Genomic DNA, 25,000 nt, shown 5'->3' with positions numbered 1-25,000 from the left:
ATATTTGTCTGTTGCTGCGCTGTGTATTAACTTTTTTTATATATATATTTGGATTTTATTTATTTTTTTCATTGTGTAGTCTCTTTGTCTCTACTGTAATTGGGGAATTTTGGCAATGATGTATGGTAATGATGGCGCCTTGCTGAAAGGAAGCTTTCCAATAACTACACAGTGTGTGTGTGTGTGTGTGTGTGTGTGGGTGGGTGGGTGTGCTGGTGGTGTGTGTGGTGTCTTTGGGGGTGTTGATAGAGTATGCATACAGACACACATACATAAAAATACCGGATATAAAAAAAAAAAAAAAAATCAGGATAAGACCTAGTTCTGCTCTGTGTGTGATAAAAGGTGACGTGCATTTGTCTTTATAGTTTTGTAATTCGGTGTAGTAAATGACCCATTTCTTCATTCCCACTGAGTGTAGTTATCACTGTGTAGCTATGTACTACCAGCACTTCCCCAAACATTAATCTTGACTCTATTCATCTGTATACGATAATGCAAACAAACCAGTCAATATCACTAAAAATATCACACTGCACATAATGATATGGTTCCCCTATTGCAGGAGCTATAGAATATAAATAGTGGCTTCTTATACTGTATATTATTTTTTTCAGTCTATTCATCAAGCCAAGTTTGATCAGATTTATTTGTTTGTTCTGTGATGGCGGTGCAGAGCAGAGGTTGGTCTGCAGCCTATAAGGGCTATGAGGAGAGTTAGAGTGTTAGAGGGAGCGCAAACTCGCCCACTGGCAGGAAACTTTGGAGACCTTGCTAGAGAACTGTATTTGTGTCATCAATCATCAATCACAGGCTTAAAGTTTTGGTGAATGGAAGCCGTTCACGAGAGATGGCGCTTCCGTCATCTGTTGCTATTCTCTCGCCAAGCGCGCATACACACATTTACACACACACACACACACACACGCACATACAAATTCACACACTTACTTCAATCACAGTTAACCCATAATAACACACATACCCCCCCCCCCCCCCCCACACACACACACACACACATACACACACACACACACACACACACACACGCACATACAAATTCACACACTTACTTCAATCACAGTTAACCCATAATAACACACATACCCCCCCCCCCCCCACACACACACACACACACACACATACACACACATACACACACAAACACCTTTACAGGAAATGCGTCTGTTTATCGGCGGGCATGCGTTGCGGGTCCCTGGAGAGGAGCCAGGCTTTGAGAAATAAGAAGGCCATCCATTGGTCCACTCCAGAAGCGTGCGTTTTTGTTCGCCGCAAAAAAGTGCCCGAGGAGAAGTGGAGGAAGTCGGAGTCGGAGCAGGCAGAGAGCAGAATAAATCCATATGTTTCCATTTTGCCATCCGTCAAGGAAAGCAAAAGAAAGACCTGAAAGAAGAGAAAACTAACCTCCTGTGCTGACAAGTGTGCCTGTCTGTGTGTGTGTGTGTGTGTGTGTGTGTGTGTGTGTGTGTGTGTGTGTGTGTGTGTGTGTGTGTGTGTGTGGTGTGCTTGTCTCTGTGTGTGTGTGTTTCAGTGTTTCAGTGTTTCAATGTGTGTGTGTGTGTGAGAGAGAGAGAGAGAGAGAGAAAGAAAGAGTGTCCCTCACCTTTGTGTATGTGTGGGGAATTTTTATTTATTTATTTTCCACGGTGGTTATGGTGTGGTCGAGGAGCTGGTGGGGAAGTTGAGAGATGGAGTAAGGGGAGTAGCCACGCCGTGGATATAAGTCATGTGCTTTTTTTGGAACAGTCTAATTAGTCCTTAGGGGTCCTTTTTTTTTGGTGCCACAATGGGCTGATAGGATTGAGCTGGCCATCTTTGTGCCTGATTCTAAAACGGACCCAAATCATCCGCTGCCTCTGTGGGGGGGGGGGGGGGGGAGAGAGAGTGTAGTCTGGCAGTCTTGAATGCATGCATGCATAGAGATCACCGCTAACACCAAACACTCGTCATGAATTGACCCTTTCAACAATAAAAACAAAAACAATGCTTGAACGTTCTATTTGGGCCCCAATCTACTTCCTCTGCATTAAGATAACATATGGAATGTTAAAAAGGAAGTCTTGTGGGGCCAACTATGATGCTGATAATGGAACTCTCTTGAAAGGGTCTATAGACAGGCATGGAAGCCAGTGTTTCCCATACATTGACTTATTTGTGGCGGCCCACCACAATATCAACATTGACCACCACACAATGATTTTCCAGGTTGTACTAAATTGTGCTTAAATCTGGTTAGCATCATAACCACGCTGCGCTAATTTGTTAAAAACTGTTGCATTCAAGTTAATTCTGCAAACCTACCACCACAAATATAATTTAATTATGTGGGAAACACTGGAAGCCAAATGTGCAGTGTGGTTTCAGTGTAGAGATACTGTAGATGTGTAGTGTGATTTAATGTAGATAATGGTGGATAAAGTATGGGAAGAACAAATCCATATGTTTAGCATTCAAAGTTCTTAGACTCTCAAACACGCAGGGCAGAGAAATGGGTAAGCTGAATTCTGAATGCTAAACAAGTAATATAAATGCTATTTAGCACCATACATAACCGCCTGCCACTAATTACACAAATTTAATCCATTTAGAGGAAGGTTATGGACGAGTACACATTAATTATAGAACCTTACTCCTCCCCTGCTCCCATTGAAAACATGTGAGAGTGTGTAGATACTGTTTCAGTTAATGTGCCAGTAAAAGCATTTGTAAGCCACAATCACTGCAAATTGACTACTGAAATTAGAAACGTGTTAAAGATTCATCATGACCGGGGTCACAATCCTCCCAAGTGGACTGAAATGCCTTATTCAGCAAGTCTTCACACACACACTTAGGTAAGGAGGATCGAGGGACGCTTCTCCTTGATATTAAATGTGCTTTCAACAAACATCAGCATCCACAACATGGAGACCAAAGTGATGTACTTTGCCTTGCTGCACCCAGCTGTCCTTTGCTGTTCTGATAAGTTATTTTTTTTGGCTCTGCGCTGCGTGATCCGATGTTTTGCTGTGCTGCGCCATATTGCGCCTCTGATCTAGAGATTTGTGAGCTGTGGGTTTAATGCTAGAGGCTAGAGCTGTCTCTCAATCCCACTCGCCCACCCTCTTAAATCTGCTTGCATTGTTTGCATAGTCAGTGTTTGGCATGTCTTTGCTCTTGATTTCTAATCTGCTCTGATTCACCTCAGACTACTTTCCCTGACTAAGAATTAAGAGGGGGGGGGGGGGGGTTGGTGTGGTGTGGTGTGGGCGGGTTGAGGGCAAGTCTTCTGGGGCTTAGTGAGAAGAGGAAGGCGGAGATTTGTGTTTGAGGAAGTGGATGAAGTATTGATTGGGCTCTGCCATTGGTGACTCCTCGATGGTTTGCAGTGATTGGTGGTCAGAAATGCATGAAGGTGGGACAGATTCATTTTTGCTTCCCGACTCTGAGGAGAGACAGTCCTATCATTATGAAACTGCTAGAGGAAGTGGACAGTTGACCTGTTTGAAGTGGACCTGGATTAGTGAAATCGTTTTTGCTACTTCATTATATTTGTGTGGGTGTGTGTGTGTGTCTGTGTGTTTGTGTGTGTGTCTGTGTGTGTAGAACGATGCAGTCATTTGTTCGTTGCACCCATGAGAGGGTGAGCATCTTCTCTATGTAGGCCGTCAGTGTAAAACACAATAGTGCATTGTCCTGAAACTGTTCCCGTGTGATGGATACCTCATCCTGTTCCTGCACTGCCGTAGGTAAATTACTTACCCTCTCAGTGGCATTATGACAACTCCTCTATGAGACTTTGGCTTTGACTCTGTAATGACGCGTGCGTGTGTACATTTCTGTGTGTGTGTGTGTGTTTGTGTGTGTGTGTTTGTTCGTGTGTGATGTTAATTTTTGTGTGTGTGTGTGATGTCCATTTGTGTGTGTGTGTGTGTACATTTCTGTTTCTGTGTGTGTGTGTGTGTGTGTGTTTGTTTGTGTGTGATGTTAATTTGTGTGTGTATGTGTGTGATGTCCATTGTGTGTGTGTGTGTGTGTGTGTGTGTGTGTGTGTGTGTGTGTGTGTGTGTGTGTGTGTGTGTGTGATGTCCATTTGTTTGTGTGTGTGTGTGTGTTTGTGCGTCCGGTGTCAGACAGGCAAAAGGAGAGATGGATGTGGTGTGGGCCCCTCACTGCTGTGGAGGCTAATGAATGAAGGCTCCTCTTCCGTTGCACACTAGCCCAGACGCATTAGACTTCCCCACTGTGACAGTGCGATATTGACCTGCCCATCTCTCCCTCACTCTCTCTCCTTCTCACCCTTTCTCTCTTACTCTCTCTCTTTCACACACACACACACACACACACACACACACACACACACACCACTCTCACAACACTGTCTTTCAGAATAAGGGACAGGGAGATATTGACCTGTCGATCTGTTGCAAACAAATAAAAGTCATGCATGCACTACCATAGACTTTTCACACACACACACACACACACACACACACACACACACACACACACACACACGCACACATCGCACACTCTATCAACACCCCCAAAGACACCACACACGCACTACCAGCAAACACACCCACACAAACACACCCACACCCACACACACACACACACACACACACAGACACTTTCCAATTATTGTAGGACTCAACCAATCACCATTTTTCACCTCAGCAAGGTCTTGACCAGATTAGAAGTGAAGTGTTTCTCACACCACTGGTACCCACAATCCTCTGCGAGTGTGTTCTCACCTCAACTCTGAGACACCCCAGTAACACACACAGTTCCTGACACGTTGACCCGAACCCTCTCTGGTCAACCACACTCTGACGGGGGCCAAAATGCACTAGGAATAAACACTAATTTTATTTTTATTTTTTTTAAGGATAGTTTGACTAAAAAGAAAAAAAAATTCCGCTCCCTCCCACTCCTACTGTGAGGCATTTTCTTGGGTGGCTGAACAGGGCCCTCAGAATGTAGAGGAAATTGAAAATTGAATAATTGAATTACTACAAGCAAAAAACTGCAGACTCTGTCACCAGAAGTTGGAATATAATGAAATATTCCATTATAAGTACATTGTATCGCTTCAATGTGTTGCTAGACCTCAGGTGATAGCACACAATCATGGGGTTCATTACCCGGTGAACATTTAGTCTGATTAAAAAATATATATAATATATAAATATATATATATATGCCTTCACCCTTGCCGTCACATTAGCAAAAAATATATGCTAAATGAATGAAAGACGCTTATATTAATCAAAAGTTGAACTGAAGTAGAACTATTACAGAGTTCTTGTGTATAGGAAGTGGTTAGCCATTCTAGACAAATCTGAGCACTAATGCTAGGTACAGTACATGTAGCTACGTCTGCTGTCTCTGACCACGATGTGTCTGGGCTGCGTCCATGCAGCAATCACCATCAAGGCTCGTTTAACGTGCCATTTCTACGGGGCGTTGATCAGTTTTCCACTGCTGGTGTGGTTGAAGTAATTGTGTTTTTACTGAATTTTGGAGAATACGTGCATCTATTTTGCCATTTGCATTCTTTCATACAGTACTTTCAAAAGGCTGATGGTTTCCAGAGATTTACATTGTCACAAAGGATCTGTGTGGAATAAAAATAAAAATACAAATTATAAAGAACAACTTTTGAACCTAGTCTCTGCTTTTCATCTTCAAAAGGGACCAGTTTTACGAGGCAAATGTGCAAATGATAGTGAAAACATCAGGGGAAACTCAGGGAATAACCCCAATCAGAGGGCTTAATATGTGTGTGGAGAATCCTGCCCCAATGTTTGCTGATGGTGTAACAGGGCCTTTTGCATGATCCATTTCACCTGTGTGTGTGTGTGTGTGTGTGTGTGTGTGTGTGTGTGTGATGCTATAACAGGACCATTTGTATTTCCTTTTTCCTTTGCTGATGTTCCAAATGGAGTTCATGGCACCTGTTAATCTGCAACACTTCCACAGACTGTTTGTGTGTGTGTGTTTGTGTGTGTGTGTGTGTTAGTCCTTGCCATTAGAGCTTGTGGCCACATTTTGGGTCCTCCCGGTGAGGGATCCGGCATGGTCTCCCACTTTTGTTTGGCAGGGGGATCAGGGGGAGATTACAGCGATTACTCGTCGAGCTAGCTCAGGCGCCTCGTGTCATTACATACACACAGACACACACACCACACACACAGACACACACCCACCCACACATACACACACACACACACAAATTCACTCACACACACACACACACACACACACACACACACACACACATACACACAGACACACAAACTCACTTACTCACACAGACATACAGACACACACACAGACATACAGACACACACACACACACACACACACACACACACACACACACACACACACACACACACACAGACATACAGACACACACCACACACACACACACACACACACACACACACACACACACACGTCCAGAACACAAAAAAGAGCTGACAGGGAGGCATCGCCACTCTCTTTGGAAAGCAAAAACACAGAGAAAGAAAAAAATATATTATATAGAGGTGGGGAGCAAATAGAACACTCGCTCTCAATTGCAATGGAATGTTTGGGTTATGTGGAATGGGCCCACCATTTGACAGCTAGTTAATGTCACCTTTCATATTTAGATTGCATGAATATTGGCGCAACGCCCCCCCCCCCCCACACACACACCCCCACCCCGCCACACACACACACACTTGTCCTTCCTTGCGCGGGGGGCCACCGAGATGGCAAGGTGAGGGCGAGAGCAGGAGGGAGGATCTGTGAAATCGCTCCGTTTGGCACCGAGGATGGAAAAGCGCTAAGCAGACGCTATTTAAATGTCATGCCTTTGACAAGGTGCTGAGTGCTGTACAGGAAGGAAGAGCACAGAGATAAGAAGCAGAATATTTCAGTTTCAACTGTCTTTTTTTTGGCGGGGGGGGGGGGTGCAGTTTATGTCTCGTTAATTTTGACAAAATCTTGCTTATAGTCGTTGATTTGAAGCCAGTTGGACTCAATGGAAGCAAAGCAAAGCGAAACTCTTAATCAAACTCTGCAGGTAGTGAAATGGAGAAACTAAAGATAAAAACAAACAAATGAGTTCCTGCGGTGAGCTCGTAATGATTAAACAGGTTCAATTCAAACTAGCATGACACATTTCATTTCCTTGCATGGTTTTGAAGAAGAAAGTACTACTAACACTTCATCAAATGCTGATACGGAGAGTAGGTGGCACTGGTAGACCAAGGCAAAACAAAGTGTTTTGTTCTACCCAAACAAATCAAAATATCTCTCTTTCAGACAGTCCACTGGCCATTTCCTTTGAGGGTACATTGTTCTGTGTAGTATATTTGTAGTTCCCCATTCTACAGTGGATGCCATTTGAGGAGGTGTCAGTCCCAACCTGTAATTGGATTGTGTTCAAATCGTTGATGGATTTCAGCACTGGGCCCCTAGTGAATCAACTGGACCCTCCCTACTCACTAAGGTCAAGCTGAAGGCCAACGAGCCTGATATTTCATGATACCACATTAACATCATTAGACATCCCTAACCGTGCTTGTTATGTATATAATTCCCTATTGATTTTTCCTAATTGATTTTCTCTTTTAATTTGTTAATTTCTAATTACACCGAGTGCACTTTGATTTCATTGGACTCGGACTTTCATCAGATAAAAAATGACTCCCTTGACATCTCGGCAGGAAGCATTCTTTAAGCCTCATGGCAGCACAGATATGGGTCAAGATAAATATTGATGCTTGGATTTAGTGCGTAATCTGCTCCCTGACGAGTATGATTATTCTTAATCTGCAGGTTCATGCAAAGTGATCGCGCGCCCTGATTAAAGTTTAGCGTCCTGACCCTCTGTGAACTTTGCATTGTTTGTATAATAAAGATTACTGCACAGATGAGGAAGGCAGGATATTTCAAACAAGCTGTGCTCCTTTTTTTGTCTTCCTTGACTCCATCAGGAAGCTGGGCTTGGCAGGAGAGGACTGTAACAGTATACTCTAAGTCGCAGTATAACCCGAAACATTGGGTCATTTTCATCTCTGTTCGCAATAAACATATCTGATTTTTCTGAGAAACATATCTGAGGTTTTTTTTTTTGTTAGCTTTCATAACACCAGGGCAGCAAAGAACAATGAAGCAAAGGAATCTTTGTAATTGCAGCAGTATACTATTATAGTGTCACCACCATGAATTTGTCGGCAGACTACAGCAAATTATCATAATGTAATTAAAATGAACAATGTCTAATGGTGTTAATTATAATTATTCTTAGTTATTAATTATACCTAAAACAAAAAAAAAATGCTTAACAACATAATTCTATAATTTACATGCCGTGGACATATTTGGGGAAGACGATCTTGCAAAGTATGTAGTAAACAGTCATGATCGTTTTCAGCATAGTTATCTTGTGTTCTGGCGAATAGTTGTGATTTAGCAGTCTATCTTCTTGAATCAATGTCTTGCCTTCGGAGAGTGTACTCCTGCCCGTATGAAAAGCCTTCCTGTATTGAATTGATAAAACACAGAAGCTCCACTCCCTTTGAGGTGATTTTAGTGGCATTTATGTAGTTTCTTGTTCTGTCTCAGTCAAGAACCACCTCTTATACAATCACTAAAAAGCTTGTCTGGTTATGCCTTCAAAGAAAGGTATGAACCTAATGGACAGGAAAAGTAACTTTATTGTATTCAGAAAAACAAGAAACTAAGGAAAAAAACATTGGGCTTTGGTAATAGTTTCTCTCTCTCTCTTTTCCTCTGTAGCTTTGACCCTGTGAGACACAGGCTGCATTCAGACGCTTGAGAGTGTGAGTGCAGAGGGAGAGAAATGAGTGGCATCCAGGGGTCACGACCCTATAAAGTCCAGCTGGCGATAAGAGCCGGCTAGTGTCTCATTACAGGCTCGCCTTAAATGAGAAAAGGTCCTTCACTCTCCTTTCGTCCTGGTGAGATTGATTAGTTGCCCCGGAATCAATGTTAATTAAGGTGTAAAGGAAGCTTTTAATTGTCCCGTATGAATCATGGTGTTAGCTCACCTCGACCCTGCCCTGTGACTCGCATTGTGAGAGGCTATTTAGCAGGAAATAAATACATTTTTATGTCGCCTGCCCCTCAGAGCCTTTTGCAGCGAGAGGCCGTTTGTAAGCATCGGTTTGATGCACGATTGAATTGGCTTGGCGACGCTCGGCGGACGCTTGTGCCAACTGTCCAATATTTCAAATTGCGAACATAAATGATGTTATTGCGGTTGATGCCGTGAAATGATTAATGCGTATTATTCAACATTCGTTGGCTGTTTATTTCTTTTTAACCCTGGTGTGTTGATCTCATTTTTCACCGAAGCAATCATCGACATCCAAGTTTTGTTTTATGCACTTGAAGTTTCAATCGCTGGTCATTTAATTTTTGCCCCAATCGGAGACGGAATAAATAGCTATAAGCGAATGAAGGCATGACTGTGTAAAGTGCTGCGGTTTAAAACATTGTGATTGAGAGACTAATGAGCCTAAGACAGACGGGGAGCCAACGTTTCGCTTGATTTTTCACTTGACTGCCTGTGTCCCCTGTACATTAGTCATGGTCCTATCTTGCGTCCGCTTCCTCGCACTCCGAAAAATTCACAACGCAGAAAAACACCAGTGAACGTCCACCCCACTTCTCCTTTTCAACCTCACAATTTTACTGCTGACAGACAAGCAATCAGCGATCACTCAACCCTCAAATGGTTCGATTTCATAATCGCAACAGTAAAATGGTATTTATTCCCCTTCATTAGCCACATGCTAAGTGTGCCCTAATTGAGTTACGGCTTTGGTTTGTGCACTTTATTGAGGATGTGCGTGGATGACATTGCCATGACTTTGGAGATGAATTCATCACATTTCCTTTTGTATAGTTGTCCATCAGAATTGCTAATCTCCTCCCTTTTTGATCTCTTTGTAGATGCAACAATCGAACGCAATGTGCGGTGGTGGCCGGGCCAGAAGTCTTCCCTGACCCTTGCCCTGGGACATATAAGTACCTGGAGGTGCAGTACGAGTGTGTCCCATACAGTACGTATCCCTTTCCAATACTCTCAGATCGCTAAAAAGCTAAAGGCTAAACTGCATGCAATGCTAACACTTCTTTCCCTTTCAGGTTCCTCTAACTGCTCTGGAATTATTGTGTGGCTCAAAATTCCAGACCACACACACACACACAGCCTGTGTTTCTATGTCCTTGCACCACAAATAACTGACATTTTTTTTATTCACAGACACATCTCTCTGATGACAGGTTCCTGTGTTCACTGGTCATTCCATTGCACACTACATGGCTTGTGCTTGCCATCTGTTGGTAGTGGCCCTATGCCATGCCTCAGTGACTTGCACTCTTGTGTTTCAGGTTTCATCCCATCTTTAGTACTGGCCTTGGTGGTGACTGGAGTTTAATAATTCGATGCAAAATAGTAGGGATGATTGTCTGGGTAATAGAAAGACAGCAAGTGCCCATGCAATTGTGTGTGTGTGTGTGTGTGTGTCCATGTACTTACATACTTAAACACTTACATAGTGATAATTCTTTCTAATTCATACCCACATATTAGCCACTTCTTCGTGTTTTAATTTTTAACTTACTTACTTTCTTTCTTCGAGCAATTATTGTTGTCACCCGGCAAGCTAATCTTTCATTTAATTTTGCTTGCCAGAGGGCAGAACATAACCTCCCTTGGCCATATGACTGCCTTGCCTTGCTCTCTCTCTCTCTCTCTTTCTGTCACTCTCTCTCTCTCTCTCTCGCTCTCTCACTCACTCACTCACTCACTCACACACACACACACACACACACACACACACACACACACACACACACACACACACACACACTCATGCAGAGACGGATTTTCAATAGCTATATTGTTTCAGCACTCCAGGTTTCATATAGTGACCTGTATTCACATGGCCTGAAACTTTGTGGACCCTTACACCTCATTACATGCCATTCGCAGTCTTGGACCAGACTTCAAAGGCATCACAAACCCTGACATAGAGGCTACTGTTTTTTTTTGTTTGTTTGTTTTGCTGTACTGCACCAAAATCATATTTCATTCAGCAGCTGAGAATTTGATAACCCTGGGTGAGTTATTGAATTTAATCTGAATGACTGCTATATGAAATGACCATATCTGATCCGAATGCCCTTTTACCCATCAAGATGTTTTATTTATACATGCCATATTAAAGATGATAAAATTATGCTGCAAGATGGGGAAAATAAATATATGAAAGAGAGAAAGAGAGAGAGAAAGAGGGAGAGATTGTTATTAGTGAGTTACTTTTTGTGGAAAAAAAGATATTTCAATAACTGTCTGATCATATACCAGGATGCAATAAGCACATTCACTTCATTACAGAAGCCCTTAGAAACTGGTCTGAGTGTATCATCCTAATATTTTGGTTACTTTATAAATTATGTAAGTCCTCACGTTATATTTTGTGATTGCCTCAAGTTATATTTTGTGATTGCATTAAGATCTTTTATTCCAATTTATTCCATATTAGATCTTGACAGCAAATTAGTTACAGTTCAATCATTCATCTAAGATTGTAATTGGGTTGTTGTCCTTAGACATACCATCCATAGTATGTTCAGAAGATAGAATGTCTACCCTGCTTGCTTCAGCTACTGCAATTCAGAACTTTTTATGACAGTTTGTCTCTCTGTTCATTGTAAGAGACAGGTCTGCAAATTAACAAATTGCAGAGTAATTAGCCATCATATCAATTAAGACACCAGAGGGGGCTTGAAGGAAGGGAAAGAAAGATAGAAAAGCAGTCTCCCCAAGAGCCTGGTCCTATCTCTGGCTGTAACCTCTCTGGGAACAGCTGTCAACCAGGTGGACGGCTCGTTATCATCGGATGGCCAATTAGCCCAGACAGGTGATCATAATCATATTCTGTCATCGGAAATTTTCCAAACATTTCACTGTCCAAAAATCATCATCGTTTATGTAACACAGGTGTGTAGATGGTGTTTGGGAGGAGATGTTGGTGGTGGCGAAGGGGGGGGGTTGAATAAAGAATAAAGAAGTCAATATAATATCAGGCACTGAATTCACTTGGTGTGTCATTTGGTTTTAAAAATGTGTCCCGGGGGCTGGACAACAGTGGACAGCTAAGACACATCACCATTCACACGTGTGTGTCCATTCACACGTGTATGTGCCATCCATAATGACCACTTTTTGTTACGGCTTATGCCACTTTCTCTGAGAGTCTATGTGTTGGCGTCGCACCAGGAGGCATTAGTATTCACGCTACTGAAGATGTGTGGTCAGATGGGTTCCAGATTCCCTCGAGATTTCCGTGATCAGATTCAAAATGTGATTGGTTAGTTGTTAAATGTGATTTGGTAGCTGTTTAGTACTGTCCAGTTTTGATTGGATTGCATTCAACATGGCAAGGCATGTTTTGTTGTGTCCAGAGAATGTGGATCGTCATAGGGGCTGGTTTGTAGGCTTGTGGATTCCAGGTAAATCATGACGTTTTTTTTTTTTCTGTGTGTGTGTGTGTGTGTGTGTGTGTGTGTGTGTGTGTGTGTGTGTGTGTGTGTGTGATAGAGAGAGAGAGAGAGACAGAAAGATAGAGAGACAGAGAGAATGGGGTGGTGGTGGTGGTGGTGGTGGTGGGAGGAGAGGTTGGCATGTGACGGTGAGAGTAATTTGAGGGACTAATAAGAGGGGCAGCCCACACATAAAGGGATTCTTCTCCCTGTGTGTGTATGTGTGTGTGTGCGTGTGTGTTGTTGAGGTTTACGGCAGCCCACACATAAAGGGATTCTTCTCCCTGTGTGTGTATGTGTGTGTGTGCGTGTGTGTTGTTGAGGTTTACGGCAGCCCACACATAAAGGGATTCTTCTCCCTGTGTGTGTATGTGTGTGTGTGCGTGTGTGTTGTTGAGGTTTACGGCAGCCCACACATAAAGGGATTCTTCTCCCTGTTAAAGCCAATCTTTGCTTTGTAGCCCACTGACATGTCATCTTTCTCACTATTTTGCTCTCTTCCTTGCTCATGCCCCCCCTCTCAGTCTATCTCTATCTCTCTATCTTTCTCTCTTTCTATCTCTCTATCTCTCTATCTTTCTCTCTGTCTATCTCTTTTTCTCTCTCCTCTATCTTGACAACTCCAAACTTGCTCGGTGACACTCATCATGTTGCTCTCTCTCCCTCTTTCTCTCCATCTTTCTCTCTCTCTCTCCCCCCTTTTCTCTCTTGCTCTCTCTCTACTTTTCTCTCTTCCACACTCCTTGTGTTGCATTTTCCCCCCCCTCTCACTATCTGTTGACGAGTTCCTCCTCGATCTCACTCTTCATCCTCTCACCTCTTGTTCCTCTTTCGCTCTTCCTCTCTCATCCCTTCAACTCTTGTTCCTCACCCTCTCCCTCTCCCTTCCACTCATTGTCTCTTCTTTTCTCTCTCTCTCTCTCTCTCTCTCTCTGTCTCTCTTCACCCTCTCTCTCCCTCTCCCTTCCACTCATTGTCTCTTCTTTTCTCTCTCTCTCTCTCTCTCTCTCTCTCTGTCTCTGTCTCTCTACACCCTCTCTCTCCCTCCCTCGGCTCTCCTCTTTTGTGGGTGGACGGTGTCATCAGTATTCTGGGCGGAGGGCGGCTCTGTCAAGTGAAGTTACTGCTGGCCTCATCTTGCCGCTGCCCGAGTGGACTGCCCAGCATAGCGATGAGCTTGGGTGAATTGCCTGCATTCGGTGGTTGGAGAAAGAGAGAGACAGAGAGAGAGAGACAGAGGGAGAGAGGGAGAGGGAGAGAGAGATAAAGTATAGCTGGATGTTTCAGACTGAGTGGGGGAGGGGTGTCATTAGGTTGTTTTCATCCTGACCGCCAGGAACAAAGAAATAAACAAACATCACCAAATGAAATACACAAGAATACACCATTGTACTGCTGCAGCTTCCTAGTAATATTTTACTTAATTGGCTCCTCCATGGTTTAGCCAGTGGACCTGTTTCCAGCTGTGTGTGTGTGTGTGTGTGTGTGTGTGCGTGTGTGTGTGTGTGTTTGTGTGTGTGTGTGTGTGTGTGTGTGTGTGTGTGTGTGTGTGTGTGTGTGTGTGTGTGTGTGTGTGTGTGTGTGTGTGTGTGTGTGTGTGTGTGCGTGCGCGCACACGCTTGTTACATGTTGACCTTACAGTTGCATGAATGGATTCACTGCAGGCTTGTAACACACATGCTCTCTCTCTCTCACTCACTCACTCTCACACACACACACACACACACTCAGTGAAATGGAATGTGCTCTTCAATACATGCGGCTGATTATTGAGATGCCCTGCTTTGGAACAGGGTTGCACTTTTGAGCACTCTGTGATGACATATTATCATGAGTCAGATCTCCACAGCATCTCTCTCTCTCTCTCTTTCTCTCTCTTTCTCTCTCTCTCTCCCTTCCTCCCTCCCAACCGGCCCTCTGCTCCCCTCCCCGACCTTGACTCACAGCCCGTGATTGTACATCCACAATGGATCACTTGTCCCTGCTCCCAGCCTTTCAAAACCCTCCCCTATTTTTGTGGTTCAGGCCATTTTTACAAGCTGGTTCCTTCAGAGGTCAGTCTTTGTGGGTGACACATACATACACACACACACACACACACACACACACACACACTTGCTAGTCTTGTTCACCCCTGCGATGAATCGGATGTAGCATCTGGTCAAGGCCTAGGTTTCCAGGCAGTAGTCAGATAAGGACACACAAAAGGAGAAACTGAATGTGTTTCAGTCCTGTCTAGTTGTGTGTGTGTGTGTGTGTGTGTGTGTGTGTGTGTGTGTGTGTGTTTTTTTGATCATGTCTGTCAGTGCTTTGCACAAACCTACCTCAACAGACTGTTCCAGAATAAGCAATTAGGCATATTTCTGCATGTAGTTACCATGGAAAACAGGCTGACCTTGATTCACATGGTTAAATCCAATATGGTGCATAATTGCACTACATAGTTGTAGTTTTCTTCCAAGAAATTCTTGTAATACAGCTTGCTTTTCTTCCTCTTCCTGTCAGTGTGCTTACTGATCCATCCATCCATTCATCCATTCATACATTCATCCATTCATCCATTCATCCGCTATGTCTATTTTTCTTCATGTTGGCAAGTGGAAATAATGAATGATAATGGTACCATCCTTCAGTTAAATTATAATGGTGCCATAAAAATATGTATTAAAAAAAAATCGTCCGAACCAATTGTGACCCCTAATTCGGTATGCACAGATGGCTGAGTGTCTCAAAATGAGTTTAATTCCCAACAACAATAGGAGTGAAACACCTCCATCCTTCAACATTTCACTCATTTTTTATGGTCTATTTTCTTTTCTTTTTTTCTATCCAAAAGGTCTCATCAGAGCTCTATTGTAGAGGCATCTTGCTGGATTAGCACAATAAGCCTGGCAAAAACCTAATGCAATAAAGAGCCCTGATTATTTTGGCAGATCCCTCAACACCTGCCACTTCTGTTATCTGTCAGCATGTCCCCGTGTCGGTCGCCAAACAAGGGCCGCACAATCGATCTGTCACACGCCGTCGTTCCGCCATCTATCTATCTCCCGCTCTCGCCCGCCATTTTCGCCTGATGGGCTGCCATTGTTTTGGTGCCTATCCTCCGTGGACGCCCCTCTTTAAGCACCCAACGCCTGTGACGGAAGGCTGTGACCACGCAACGATTTACCTGTCAGGGCCTAACGTCACATTCGCTTTTAGGCGCGAAGAGACCTCCACATACGCACCAACCCATCATCCCTAATAGTTTGCGATGCCAGTGTCTTGGCAACAGCGAAGCGCAATTATTCACGTTGGACCCGACTAACGTCCGCTGCACGATCCAATGTTTGAAACGACAGTGTTTAGATGCCGTCACAGGCATCGAGGTAAACAAAAATCAGCCGGACCTGGGCACCGTACCGTTCTGCTGTGTCCGATGCCAGCCAATCCCTCAATGTTAATTGCAATTATGTTAATTGGAGGCCCAGTTGGGCTTGGCAGTGCACGGTCATTAGCAGGTGATTCTCCTTTAAAGTGATTTCAGGGTCTGATCAGCGTTAGGACCAGTGTACATATGAGCCATGAAGTCCCCATCAGACGTGGTCGCACAGTCATTTTCCCTCTTTGATGGCCATCCATCATATGTCAACATTTTACATTCTTCTTACAGTTACTTAAAAAAAAATCCTCAAACCACGCTGACTGGGTGGGATGTGGTCTCTCTAGACTTGATTTCTCCATAACCCTGAATACAGTTTATTCTGTATGTAGTGTTGCTTGGCTATCCAGTATCACACTCAGTACCATTGTAATTTGAATTGATTTATTCAGTGTGCAGCAATCAAATCTTATTAATTAATCACCTACAAATGTATGACTGTGTAGGTGCCTTTATGAAAATCATTGTGTTGAATGTATCTAGCTGAAGTGTCGTTCGTTGTCCATCTTGAATCTGTTGTTGTTGGAGTCCTTGGTCGCTAACTAGCATTTAGTCCTGATCTCTGGCAGGGCTTATTTTCACTTGGGTGCCGATCCCCGTGTGATCTGAGGTGTGAAGGGTGAGGAACGAGAGAGAGAGTAGAGAGGCCTGGAGACCGACGGGCTTAATGACAGCTGACCTCCTCCTCGCACAACACACTCACCACCCACTGCAACCTGCCCCCCTACAGGGCAATCACTCCAGCCTTACGCTCCAGCCTTGGTTTTGCAGTGTTTCAGCGAACCTGCTCAGAATCATGTCATGCGAGGCTATGTGAGGTGGTTGGAGTGTGCTGTGCTGCAAAGGTGTGAGAGACCATGTTTACACAAGGGGAAAAGAAAGCACTGATAGGTGTTAGAACAGTGTTAGGTTGAGGTTATCTGATGTAGTGTCAAATATAACACGTACTGTATGCATACTCGTCATTTACCCTGCGTTTGCATGCGTTTTCATTTATGAGAACAAGCAACATCCAATCATACTTATGGATACTTCACTTCATGAATACTTCACCCACTAGTTGCCACCCTGCTCTTGTATTGGATCTAGAGAGATACTATATTGCTTAAGCCATAGATATCACTTAAGCAATTTGTGCATAAAGTGGTTTTGAAAAGCAAACCATTTCAAAATAATGCTAATTTGGGGGAGGCATTATCAGCTAGATTGAATATTCTTTTTTGGGCTTTTTAAAATGCCCACTCAGAAAAAAATGAATGAAATCACATTTTGAGGACACTTAGCTGGGAGGCCCATTGTCTATGCGACCAAGCTTGGCCACGTAATTGCAATCTTGTCCCCCATTTATCATTTTGCCTAAGTGATACCAAGCTGAGCCTCTAGGACACAGCCACTTATTGGCTGAGGCCGTGCTTACGGATAACACATGGGATAATGAGCAGGAGGTGAAGAGGAATAAAGGAAAAGAGGTGGGGAAGGGTGCAGCTTTTATAGCAGCAGGGTAAAAACAGCTGCTGAAAAAAGCATCAACTTTTCTTTCCCTTCCTTTGGATGCGGGTGTGCCCTCCCTGATTGCAAAAGAGGAGTATGATTATGGACGCACGTAAATTACTGTGTTTTGGGGTGGTGTGTGTGTGTGTGTGTGTGTGTCAGTGTGTGGTGGTGGTGGGAGCATGTGAAAATGGCTTTTCTAGCTAATAGCATCAAAGGACAGAGGCTATAATCTATCAGGGGCTCCTTGCTCTCAAATGGGCCTTTGTTGCGCAAAGTGCTCCAAGAGGTGCTAAGTGCTAGGCTAAAGCGTTAATTGCCGATTGGGCCCATGGCACTGTGGACACACACACACACACACACACACACACACACACACGCACACACACACACACACCGAGACCTCGCGGGATTGTCAGTGTTAATCAAAGGTCTCGTCTGTTGCATCCCTAATGAGAAGATTCAGTCTGAGTTTGCCTAAGTATCACCTTAGGGGTGAGTCACTTTACTGCTTTTGGAATAAATCCCCATTTATCTCATGCTGATATGTATTTTAAATCCTCAAAGATTTTATAATAAGGGCTCTTTTCATTGTCTGTGACCAAGGGGAGCTTTTCCTAGAGGTGCCTTCTTTGACTTTGACCTGTTGGGAATGAGCTTTGTGTTTTGAGAAAGTGAGACACTACGTGGTCACAGATGTTTATTTTTTTCCATTTCTGTCTGTCGTTTTTTGTGCCTCTTCCTCTTCCTGTGTCGTTCCTTGGTGAATGAGGCTTTGGCCAGTCTCCAACAGACTGCACCTGTTACAGGAGGGGGTCCCTGCACAGCCAAGGATATGAGATGCTGAGAGAAGATGGAAGAGATGAGAGAGAGAGAGATGAGAGAGAGAGAGAGAGAGAGAGAGAGAGAGAGAGAGAGAGAGAGAGAGAGAGAGGATAGGGAAGACCCAGGGGTAGGACAGGTGACAGTAGTGGATAAATCAAAAGTAGAATATAGATGATAGGAGTGTGTGTGTGTGGGGGGGGGGGGACGTAGCTATGCCCATATAGAAAGGTCAGATACACACAGACAGACACCATCACAGTCAGAGAAACATACTAGGATACCTAGACACAATGGGAGAGATACACACTGACACAGACAAAGAGACAGGCATACACACACACACACACACACACACACACACACACACACACACACAGATGGACAGACAGAGAGAGTGTCTGAGCAACAGAATGGGGGAAGAACAGAGAGAGAGAAAGAGGGAAAGTGGGGGAAAAGCGAGAAAGAGAGATGGAACTGGAGATTGCTGCCGTGACCTCCCACATCCTCAGGCGCATGCTATTCAAAGCCCTCTAATTTGTGTCATTAATTAAGCACTGCAAGTCTAGTCACAATGCCCTCTCTCTCTCTCTCTCTCTCTCTCTCTCTCTCTCTCTCTCTCTCTCTCTCTCTCTCTCTCACTCTCTCTCCTCCCTCACTCCCGTTGCCATCCCGGGATCCTCTCTCTGCTCCGCGCCGCTCAACCATGAATCTCTATTAGGCACTAATGATATCATTCTGCCACCTCGCTGGCACGCAGGCACAAAATCGGGACATGTTAATTATTGAGAGGCTCGGGCATGCACCCGGCTTCGGCTGAGGGGTAGAAGGAGGAGGAGAGGATTCGATTCGGTGGGGGTGGTGGTGGTGGGTGGGGGGGGGGGGGTCACAAACCCCTGAAGTTTACAGTAACAGCCTCCGCATCTGGTTTATCCGCGTTTATTGGTTGTCGATCATCTCCACTGCTGGGGCCGGTGTTGAAAAACTTCCCCACCAGAAGTTAAGCAAACAGCTTCAAAGTCATGGAGTCATTCGCATCTGCAGGGCTCAGGTGATTGACGCCTGTTGACAGCTTACGTGAGGTAAAAGTGTCCCCGACAGTCAAGACTCCCCCCCCCCCCTCCTCTCCACCGCCCCCTTCCTTTAGGTGTTTGGGGAAATGTGCAGGTTTGGGACACACATTTAGGTGTTTATCTCACCAAGGCCAGCTGCAGATGCTCTTCCCACCAATTAGCTGTTCTTAAGATGCTCTTTAGGTGTACTCTCAGCCAATTACATGATTATGAGATGATCTAATCCGACCTGCCTGGGGGAGACCCTGTTGTCCCTTGGCAACTCACATCATGACTTTATAATGGTATCAGGTGCAAACATTTGGTCCAGACACAGGTACAGCATGTGTTTCTTTAATTAAGGATTAGTCAGATCATCCTCATAGTTAAGCTTCAAAATAAGCATTATCAGTAGTAAGTGTATCACCAAGTAGGTTCCTTGTTCAGTGACCTTCCCCTGATGCATATCATGCAGCTCAAGATATAATAATTATTCGGTGCCTGGGAAGTACCTTCCCAAGAGATTGGACTATATGATCAAGTGGACAGTCATATTCTTCCTCCATGATTTGGTGAAATGTATCAAGAGTAATACTTTCCGTTTTTGTTTTTGTGTGGTGAAGTTTGTGTTATTTTGTCCTTTAGTTTTCTACTAGTAAAAATATTTGTCCGTATATGCCTGCCATTTGGAGACTGAAGTTGAACAGCTTTTCTTTTCTGAAGAACACCAGCAAAATAGTTTTATTTTATTTTTTAAGAGTAGCAACAGAAAAAGCCAAGAGCTAAAGTCATTTCGAAGAACAGATGCCTTCTGTGAGAGCAGATTCTGTTTGTGCATTTTCAAATTCCTGCCTCCCCCCCACACCATATCTCTCTCTCTCTCTCTCTCTCTCTCTCTCTCTCTCTCTCTCTCTCTCTCTCTCTCTCTCAATGCTCTGCTCTGCTCTTTATTTCCCCCCAAGAACTCTACAGCTGCCTTTAAGTGCTCGAATGACAACCACCGCCCAAATCTTATTACGGTCACAGTGCAGAAGAATCCTTTCATATGAATTGATTTTTTTTCCCTTCTCTCCTCTCTCGCTCATTTTTTTCCTTCCCTCCTCTCCCTCCATTTCTTTTCTCCCTCCCTGTCTTTCACTCTCCCTTCCTCTCTCTCTCTTTCTCTGTCTCTCTCTCTCTCTCTCTCTCTCTCTCTCTCTCTCCCTGTCTTTCACTCTCCCTTCCTCTCTCTCTCTTTCTCTCTCTCTCTCTCTCTCCCTGTCTTTCACTCTCCCTTCCTCTCTCTTCTCTTCTCTCTCTCTCTCTCTCTCTCCCTGTCTTTCACTCTCCCTTCCTCTCTCTCTCTCTCTCTCCCTGCTATTTCTCCTTTTCTGAAGAGGCACTGAAGCTAGCTCGTCCTCTGCTGCGTCGCTAATAGCGTTGGCGGTTGGCGCGAGACAAATTATCCGTCGCTGCCTAAACGCTTTCGGGAGTGACCTTGACACGGAGACGCCTGATTCGATTTTGACGAGTCATGACTGGGAAGGGAGGGCCTGTCACCACGGGTAACCGTGTTGTTTGACAGCCTCAGGTAGCAGCATTGTGTGTGTGTGTGTGGGGGGGGGGGGGGGGATTCTGTGGGGGCACAGGCCGTGTCTTTGAGGGGTGGGTGGCACATGTCGAGGAGAGGCAGGGGGCGAGGGGATGGGTTGGCTAGCGGCTTGGTTGGTTTATACTGTGGGGGAATTGAGGGGTAGCGCTAAATGGCTAGCGTCTTGGTTGGTTTATACTGTGGGGGAATTGAGGGGTAGCGCTAAATGGCTAGCGGCTTAGTTGGGTTATACTGTGGGGGGGGGGAGTTGAGGGGCCAGTGCTGCTTTGCTACATGGCTAGCGGCTGCCAGGCTAATGCCTTCCTCCACAGCCCGTTTGCCAGCTCATAACCAGTGTCGACCACCGAATCGCACACACCAGGGGGATTTCCTTTTTCTTTTTCTTTTCCCCCTCTGGTGAGTCATGGAGGAGTCCTATTGGGTGGTACACAGCAAGAGTGTGAGATCACTTCCTGCCATGCTAATGTCATGCTGGGTGCTATTTTCAACACCCTCTTTTTTATGTTTTTTTTTTTTTTTTTTTTCTGTGTGTGTGTGTGCTTCTTTTGCACACATACCGTAGCCACTCCAAAATGTACAGCTCAGAGGCTTTACGGACATGACAAGATCATTCTTGTGTCATCACAGCATGTAGAGACATACTGTACACACAAACACACCCACACACACACACACACACACACACACACACTTGTTTGACTGCTGTGTGACACTGAGGGCATCACCTTCAGATCTCCGTGCAGTTCTAATGTCAGCTGGCCTAAGCCTAGCCCGTAGAACAGCACATAAGACTTGGCGGTGTCGATATGGTACATCCATCTGGCATGTTCTCTTTTCCTTCTCTCTCTCTCTCTCTCTGTGTGTGTCTTTGTCTCTCTCCATCCTTCTCTCTGGATTTTTTGGAGAATGTACATTGTAAGCCCCTGGTAACTCGGGTTAATCCACTCTTATTAAATAAAGGATTACAGAGTTGGGAGCTGGAGAGGGCCATGAGCCTGTCCTACTGTTTACTGCACTAGGGAGCAGACCAACTCTCACACACACATAAACCAACACACACACACACACATAAACAAAACACAGACACACATAATTAAAACACACACCACACACACACACACACACACACACATAAACAAAACACAGACACACATAATTAAAACACACACACACACACACAGTGTTCCTTGCACTGGGTAGGAAAGGAAAGGCATAGAATATAAGATAGAGACTGATGTGGAGGAAGGGATGAATAAGAGATATAACGAAAAGGGGAGGTGGGATGATGGGATACGGTGAGATAGAGAGGAGGAGTGGATGGAAAATAGAACAAGCGAGACAATGAGAGGAGATACACACACACATACATATGTGTGTGTGTGTGTGTGTGTGTGTGTGTGTGTGCCTTTACTGAACTATCACATGAGTCACAACCTCTTGCAGTAGGTACTCTGTAGGCTACTATGTAGACCTGCACTCCACCCATACAGTGGTAAAGGACCGTAGAGTACATGCTCATCGCCTGTCAGCCACTGCACACCATTTGCATGGGGGGAAAAAAACCCATGATCAGTTACTTGGAAAAAGGCTTAATATGCAACTTTCATTTATCCACTAGACCTTTCTGGTAGAGCAATGGATTGGGGGAGGGACACAGTGTGAATCGGATCAATATGTTTGAGATGGAAAGAGGAGTGTGTGTGTGTGTGTGTGCGGGGTGGGGGGGTTGTTGGGAGGGGAAATATAGTTGCATGTGTAGTCTTAGGCTGTTGTGTAGACATGTATTTGATGCTTTCCCATGCATGCCTGAGGGCAGACATTAATTTGAAGAGCCGCTTGGCCTAGATTCAGATTGATGTGAATCATATCCACGGAATCATATCCACGGACTACATCAGGTTAGCGTTCTCCTTCTCCCTCTTTTTTTCATGATCACACACACCTGCACTGCATCTCTCTGCTCGCATTGGAAAACCATAGTATCACATGGCAATAACTAACACTAACCTGAAATCCGTAGTATCACATGACGCCAACTAACACTAACCCTGATTGTTACTATGACTCACGTCGGCCTGTATTGGCACAAGTACACTGGCGTATTCATTGGTCTTTATTTATGTCATGCAAGAAATGGCTGGTAAAGTATCTATGGTATTTCCCCAGTTCAGATGCCGTATATTTGCCACCATGCACTATGTACATGTGTATCATCAGCTGTGCCATAACCATCAAAGTGATTTTTCTTTTAAGATTTTCTGGGAGATCTCTCTCTCTCTCTCTCTCTCTCTCTCTCTCTCTCTCTCTCTTTGAACGATGCATTGAAAAAGGCTCCATCTGTGATGTTCCATATGCTCATCCTCTACATCCAATTTGGCCTTTCAAAAGAAAAAGAAAAACCCAGAAAGAATGAAAGATATTCTTAGACAAGTTAATTGCAACCATTTCTCTTCTCCTTTTCATTTGACACAACTTCAAAAAGCTCTCTTTGCCCATCCTAGTGTTGCTGTAAGCTGTTTTCTCCTTTATTTTCTGTTTTCTTCCTGGCTTCCTTCTCAGGTTCCAACAAAAGGAAATGCTGTGGTGTATTTGTATTATGTCTCAGTGCCGGATGGAATTACGACCCAGGAGAACTGACCTGACTGTACTACTGTTTCCCATTTTCTCTCATTGTTATTATTGTAATTATCATTCTCTTTCCTCCACTGAACAGCCTCTCAATGGCTCTCAGCTGACCTGCCAGAATAAACTGGATTCTTTGCCAAATGCTCGCACCAATTAATATATTCTTTCTGTTTCTCCCCTGTTTCTTATTCCTCTTTCCAATCCTCACTGTATCTCTCTCTCTCTCTCTCTCTCTCTCTCTCTCTCTCTTGTTCCCTCTCTTTCCCATGCCTAAAATAGAAGTGGAACAGAAAGGTAACTAAAATGACTTTTCTTGTTCTAATGTAGAGTGAACTTGCTCCATTTGCTATAGTGGGTGCTCCATACGACTCCATTTGTAATTCCCCCCAGAAAACATTTTTTTGTTTTGTTTTAATGCCGTCTTATTTTGCTGCTGAGCTACAGTTTGTCTTTGTTGGTGATGTGAATTATGAATAGGGAGACGTTACCACATGGCAAGCTCTTCTGAAAATAGCATATTCATGTTTGAATAGGATGCTGGAGGATACATATTGTTTGTACAGTCTTGAATTGCATGCATAATGACAGCATGCATGTGGAAAGCTTCTTAAGTACTTAAATAAAGGCCTGCATTTATATTTAGTTATATAAATATGTTTGTTTGCAAAGATACTTATGTAAAGTTCTGTACATAATTAATATACATTTGTATTAGTTTGTCTGCTCCATGGGTGTGTATATATACATAATTGCATAGTTGATGTATCTATTAGGGTTTCGTGTTGTTCCTGAACACTGTGCACTGTGGAGAAAGGCCATGTTCTCTGAGAAGTCATTGGAAGTTATAAGAGATAGACCAGATGAGTAGCTTCCTACGTCAGCTGTTTTGTTACGGACAGACATTGTGTTGCTTTGTCCTGACATAGGACAGGATGTCACTGTCAGCAGCCAAAATAAGGGACTTATAATATAAACTGTAACAGTCATTGGTTCATACAAGCATCTGTCTCATGCAACGGAGAATTTGATCTCCCATGGAGCAGAAGTGCGATGTCACTCGATTGACACCCAGGCAGAGATCATTAGGCTACAGTACTGTGCGTGTACACCCATGCACATTGATTCCACATGGGTAATTTAGCTCGCTTAGCCTGGAGCTAGTTGCACTAGTGATGAGGAAGGCAAGATGGCGACGGCGGTGGTGGTGATAGGCCTGGAGAGAGATTGCAGCTTCTCAGCTGCTGAGCACGTCTGGGGTTTAACCATGCATATGTTATTACACTCAGATTGATGGTACCTGAGCAGTGAGCTCATTAACCCCCCCCCCCCCCCCCCCCCCATGTGCTCCAGCCTCTCCATGTGCTGACACTCGTGTTATGTTATGGCTAGCGTGACTTTCCTTAGCATTAACATTCTCGCCTT

The 25,000-nt window shown here is 44.2% G+C and overlaps 1 protein-coding gene across 1 annotated transcript in view; it reads left to right on the top strand.

Annotated features, from left to right (window-relative positions):
* LOC143127887 (adhesion G protein-coupled receptor L3) overlaps positions 1-25,000 on the top strand; it is a 197,182-nt gene that overhangs the window by 50,368 nt on the left and 121,814 nt on the right. Inside the window, exon 3 of the mRNA XM_076289600.1 lies at positions 9,979-10,088. Coding sequence (XP_076145715.1) covers positions 9,979-10,088 — 110 coding nt within the window. The remainder of the gene's footprint in view (positions 1-9,978; positions 10,089-25,000) is intronic.

Source organism: Alosa pseudoharengus, unplaced genomic scaffold (genome assembly GCF_046254945.1).
Source record: "Alosa pseudoharengus isolate Yale_2024_CS ecotype anadromous, Long Island Sound unplaced genomic scaffold, YU_APseudo_1.1 YU_APseudo_1.1_scf_17, whole genome shotgun sequence".
Lineage (NCBI taxonomy): Eukaryota > Metazoa > Chordata > Actinopteri > Clupeiformes > Clupeidae > Alosa > Alosa pseudoharengus.
This window is presented reverse-complemented; position numbering and strand designations above follow the sequence as displayed.